The 5,667-nt window shown below is 60.1% G+C and overlaps 1 protein-coding gene across 1 annotated transcript in view; it reads right to left on the minus strand.

Moving 5' to 3' along the window:
- The window catches only part of SORCS2 (sortilin related VPS10 domain containing receptor 2), a 262,786-nt gene that overhangs the window by 8,757 nt on the left and 248,362 nt on the right, over window positions 1–5,667 (minus strand). Inside the window, exon 14 of the mRNA XM_049632622.1 lies at window positions 4,372–4,543. Within this exon, the coding sequence (XP_049488579.1) occupies window positions 4,372–4,543 (172 nt within the window). The remainder of the gene's footprint in view (window positions 1–4,371; window positions 4,544–5,667) is intronic.

Here is a 5,667-nt window from a genome sequence, read left to right on the forward strand (position 1 = left end):
CCCCCCCCCCCCCCCCCCCCCCCCCGGAACTCAGAGCTTGGCCTTATTTGGAAACAGGGTCTTTGCAGAAGCCATTAAGATGAGGTCATGCTGGGGTAGGACGGGCCCTATCCAGTGGCCGTGTCTTTTCAAGAAGAGGCGGGGGTTTTGGGACACAGAAGAGACATCGTGTGGTGACAGGGCAGAGATTGCAGGGACTCAGTCATGAGCCAAGGGACACCGGCACCCAAGAAAGTGATGAGACAGGGAAGAATCCCTCCCCGGAGTCTCTGGTGGGAGCCAGGCTCTGCTAACACCTTAAATCAGACTTGTAGCCTCCAAAACTGAGAGAGAGGCATGTGCTGTCTTACATTTGCAGCACATGGTCACTTGTGACAACGGCCCGGGGACCTTAGTCACATGCTGTTCTGTTGTCCCCACATGCTGGGCTGGAACCTGGAGGGTCAGGCCGGCTCACCGTTCAGTGCTCCCTGTGGACAGGCGGCCTCACGGGGATGAGGGGAGCGGGGTCTCCAGCCCACCTTGGCCTCTGTGCCCGCAGCCTGCAAGCCAGGCGCGCCTTGGACTGGACCCGGCCTGTGGCTTCGAGGGGCGTGGGGCACTGCATCCCGCCTTGGGACCCCGCATTCCTGCCCGTGGGCCACCCGCCAGGCTGATTGATGCACATTGAACTACTCAAACATTTTACTCGGTTAAGAGGACTTGCCGTCTTTCCCCCTGATCAGAAAGGAGTCCAGCCTCAATGCCGGCAAATAGGAAACACAAGGGCAGAGAGGAGCCAGGCCGCCGTAACCCCGCCCCCTGCACCTGCTGTCTCTCCTGTGCGCCTGCTTTTGTCTGTGTGCTGCTGAGCATGTAAGGAAGAGGGGACCGTGGGTTCGGAGGCAGCCCCCAGTTCCCACGCAGCGAAAGGACCCGCACAGACCCCGTGTGCCCCGTGCCACACGCCCAGGGCCAACACCCGCTGGAACCACAATCTCACACCCGGGACACAGACACGGTCGCAGCCGGGGTGCAGAGCCACCCAGCCACCACGGGCACCACCAGCAGCAGCACCGCCCCACCCGCTCCCTGGTGGCCACTCATCTGTCCCCCGTCTCTGCAATCTTGTCCTTTCCAGAAGGTCCTATAAAGGGAGTCAGGCGGCACGGAGTCCCTGGGATTGGCTTTTCTCAGTGTAATTCTCTGGAGACTCACCCAGGTGGTGATGCGTGTCAGTGACCTGCTCCCTGTCACCGGGGAGTCGTGTTCCAGCCGTGGCCGCACCACTGTTCGACCAGACGCCCCCTGGAGGACACCTGGGCGTTTCCGGTATCCGGCTCCCGTGCGGTCAGGCCGCCGGGACTCCCGTGGGCGGGCTCTGCGTGAACACGAGTCTGCGCGTCCCGGGGACAGACGCCCGGGGGGGGGCACTTGCTGAGTCACGTGGTGGCGGCTTGTTCTGCTCCGTCAGAAACTGCCAGACCGCTGTCCGCGGCTCTGGTCCCATCACCGCCCCCTTCCGCCGAGGCCACGTGTGAGGGGTCCCGTTTGCCCGCGTCCCCGCCAGCCCTGACGCTGCCACTCTCGCAGGTGCGTCGTGACGAAAGGGCCTCCGCCGGTTTTGCAACCGCGGTGTCGTTTTCTTCCCGGTACCAGCCCGGGCCGGATGTGAGCTGTGTGAATATCTTCCCCGGAACGTACTTCTCGTTTTCTTTACAGGGTCTTTCACGGAGCAAGAGCGTTGCCTCCCGCCCACGGCCGATGTGCCCGGTTTCGTTCACGGAAGGTGCTTTCCGCGTAGCCCTAGGTCTGGACGCTTTCCAGCCTCTTCCGAAAGGATTTGCAGTTTTCCGGCTTCCGTTGACCTCTGCGGTCCGTCCTGAGTTGATCTGGTACCGGCTGTGAGGTTCTGGCCGGGGCTCGTTTTTACCAGCGGTTCATCGGCCTGGGAGCCCCCCTCCGCGGGGATGTTTCTCCGCCTGTGGCACAATCGGCTGTGCATTTCCGAGCGGGTCTGTTTCCGGGTCCTCCCTCCATCAGCCCTTGTTTCTAATTCTTACTCACGTGTGGAACTTGGCCCCCGCCCCAGATGGAGCTGTTTCCACCCGCAGCTCGGCCGTGCACGAGGATGGCCGGGTGTGACTTGTGCGTGTCAGTGTGTAAGTGTGTCTGCGTGAGACGTGTGAGTGTTACACCGTGCACGTGTGCACGTGCGGGAGCGTGTCCACCGCGACCCGAGCTCCCACGCTTCCCCCGCGGCCTCTTCCGGACGGGGCTGTGCACAGAGAGGCCTCTCTTACAGGAGCACCTTCTGGTCACCCCCCTCACCTCCAGCCACCCCAGCCCTCGGGGTTGGGACACTGGTGCAGTGGGGCTCACAGGCTCGTCCTGTCCCGAGAATCCACCCATGTGACAAAGCTGTGAGACTGAGGCTCTAGGGGGCAGCAGATGGCCATTTTTCCCGGACGGCTGTGCTGGGACTTAGGCAGCAGGTGGGTCCCCTCTGAGGGTCCAGGGACCCCACCTGGGGAGGGGACACCATCCTCCTGCCACGCCAAGATGCTGCCGTGACAGATGCCCGCTCCCCACCCCGGGGCCACCCCCGGGGCCCCAAGTGTGAATCTCAGGGCCAGGCCCGTCAACACAGGGACTGGAAACAGGCGGGACACGGGGTCCCCAGGCCCGGCCCAGGTCTGGGGGCCACAGACCAGATGCTGTCCATGCAGAGCCCCCTGGCCTGGGACCCAGTGCCAGCTCTGTCACTTGTCACCGTGTGGCTTCGGGTGAGTCACCGCACCTCTCTGAGCCAGGGTTCCCCGATCTACAAATCAGGTGACTGTGCACCCGTGAGCCTGGGCACATGGGCACTCACACATACAGCTCTGTGTCCTCTGGCCTCAGTTTCCCTGTTTGTATGAGACCAGAGTTACTGGTTTCCAACACCAAGGACCTCTGTCACCCTCACGGACCCCACCCTGGCACCGTATTGTGGAGGGCGTGTGTTAATAAAGCACGAACAGTTATAAAGCTGAACTTGCTTCATCTAACGTATCTGTTCACCAGAGATCCCAACGCCCAACAGAGTGGTGTGGACAGGCGGCTTGGGCTCCTGGGGTGGCCTCCCTCCAGGGGGAACAGGCTTGTCCTCCGTGCTTTCCTGTTGTTCGGAATGTCCTGCATGTTGGTAAGTCTTTGTGATTTCTGGTTTTGAATGTTCTACAGTGAGTTTGTTACCTGTCTAATCGCAAGAATTAAGCATGCTATATATTATTTTCAAAAGGCCAGAAGAAAATACAAAACTTAACAGTTGTTACCTTGGGGGCAACAGGAGTTTTGGTGATATTTATATTCTTGACATTTTAGGTGTTTTTTCAAATGTTCTACAATGAGCATAAATTCTTTTAAAAATCAGAATACAGGGGCGCCTGGGTGGTTCAGTCAGTTAAGCGTCTGACTTCAGCTCAGATCATGATCTCCTAGTTTGTGGGTTCGAGTCCCATGTCGGGCTCTGTGCTGGCAGCTCAGAGCCTGGAGCCTGCTTGGGATTCTGTGTCTCCCTCTCTCAGCCCCTCCCCGCTGCCGCCCTGTCTCTCTCTCTCAAAAGTAAATAAAAATTAACAAAATGGAAAAAAATCAGAAGAATGCATAACACTTGTACTAAAGAAAAAAAAAATAAAGTAGGAGACTGGGAGGGAATTTACATATGTGTATATATTATATAAATTTAAATCTATATCTGTTTATCATCCATCATCTACCTCTAGGCTTAATCTCTGGTTCCGGGATTATAAATAATAATTTTGTTTAACTTCCTGCGTTTCTTAAGATTTCAGATGAACTAAATCAATATCACTAGAGGTTTCAAAACTTGCTGTCCAGGGGCGCCTGGGTGGCTCAACAAGGTTACACATCTGACTCTGGGATTTGGCTCAGGTGATGATCTGGCAGTTTGTGGGTTCGAGCCCTGCATCGGGCTCTGTGCTGGCAGCGGGGAACCTGCTTGGGACTCTCTCCCTCTCCCTCTGCCCCTCCCCTGCTTACTCTCTCTCAAAACAAACTTAAAAAAACTGCTGCCCACAGGAGCGAATAAATCTCGGAAGCAAGAGTCCAGTAAGGCGCACACGGGGCCGTGCACGGAAGTGTCCCCGCCACTGTGCCCGCGGCACGGAGACCCCTCCCCCATACCCTCCTCCACCGCCCCCTGGGGATCGTGGAGGGGATTCATCCTTTCGACGCTGGACTGGGCCCGGGAAGGGACTTCCGGTCCACTCGGCTCCCCGGCTTGGAAAAAACCGGCTGGAGGCAGAGGGGACGCCCACGCACGCCCGCCCGCCCGCCCCCTGCTCGCCTGGCGGAAGCTGCCCTCTGCGGGGACAGCGCGCGGCTCACCTGCTCCTGCCGCACCACGAACAGGACGTCCTCTCCCGGCCGCACGGCCACCGCGTCGCCGCGGATGCTGACCCGCAGGCCCCGGGGCGGCGTGAGCGGGCACTGCAGCGGCGCCGGGCTCTGCCGCGGGTCCACGCCGCCCTCACACACATTGGACACCACCTTGCGGTACCTGCGGCCGGAGGGAGGGTCAGGGTCCGGGCGGCCCGGCGGGGGAGGGCACGGGCCCCACAGCCCGGCGGGGACTGGCTGGTGGCGAGCCGTGGCTCCTCTGGCGGCCTCCTCCCGGCCCCACCGAGAGCCACCGCTAACCCCTGTCATCGCTGCCCCGGGTGGGAGCTGAGAAGCCAGGCTCAGGGTGGGGTGACCAGGGCCTGCCTCCCTCGCTGGCTGCTTCCGTGTCTGGTCACGGTGCTTCCCACGACCCTAGCACCTGCTCTCGCTGTGGCCGAGGGTGCGACTGGGGCCTTGCTGAGAATCGGGCCACCGGACGCCCCCGCTCCTTTGCCCCATGCATCTGCTGCAGAAGGGTTCCCCTCCCACGGCCCGGCCCTTGCCAAGTGGGGGAGACAGATCGCCTCCCGCATCGCGGTTAAATCACCACTGGCAAGCTCTGGGGGTGGGTCCCTGAGAGAGAGGCTTTCAGCTGAAATCAGGAGGGTAAGCAGGAGAGGGAAGGGCATCTGGGCAGCGAGACCAGCAGGGGCAAAGGTCCTGTGGTAGGTGGTTGGAGCCAGAGTGGGGAGCGGGGCTGGGAGGAGGCTGGAAAGGAGTTGGGGGGGCAGAGACCCACGGGCTCTGGTAAACCTCTTAGGAGACCCCGGGCAAACCACGGCAGGGGTGGCATCATCTGACTTGCTGATGTGAAACTCCCTCAGGCCACACCCGGACTCGGGGCCCCTAAAACTAGCATTATTGCCAAAGTGCCTGGATATGCCCACCCCCCTGGGTCTGGTGGCCCCTCCTGCCCCCACAGCTCAGCCACTGAGTACACATTCAGAGGTTTATCATGCAAAACACGCTGGAGTAATTTAGAAGAAACTACACTCTAAGATCTACCCACATCCAGCACCTTAGTGCCCAGAGTGCAACCCTTCACCCTTGATGTGGGACCTGGCGCTGACCCTTCAGACAGGAGTCTCTGCTTGCCAAACCCTAGTGGGTGCACCAGAGAGGCTGGCACTGCTGGGGGGAGGGAAGGAAGGGATATGGACAGGTGAATGGACAGGGGAAGGATGGAAGGATGGAAGGACGGATGGATGGGTGGGTGGAGGGATGATGGGTACATGGCTGGAC

The sequence above is a fragment of the Panthera uncia genome, chromosome B1 (assembly GCF_023721935.1).
Source record: "Panthera uncia isolate 11264 chromosome B1, Puncia_PCG_1.0, whole genome shotgun sequence".
Classification (NCBI taxonomy): domain Eukaryota; kingdom Metazoa; phylum Chordata; class Mammalia; order Carnivora; family Felidae; genus Panthera; species Panthera uncia.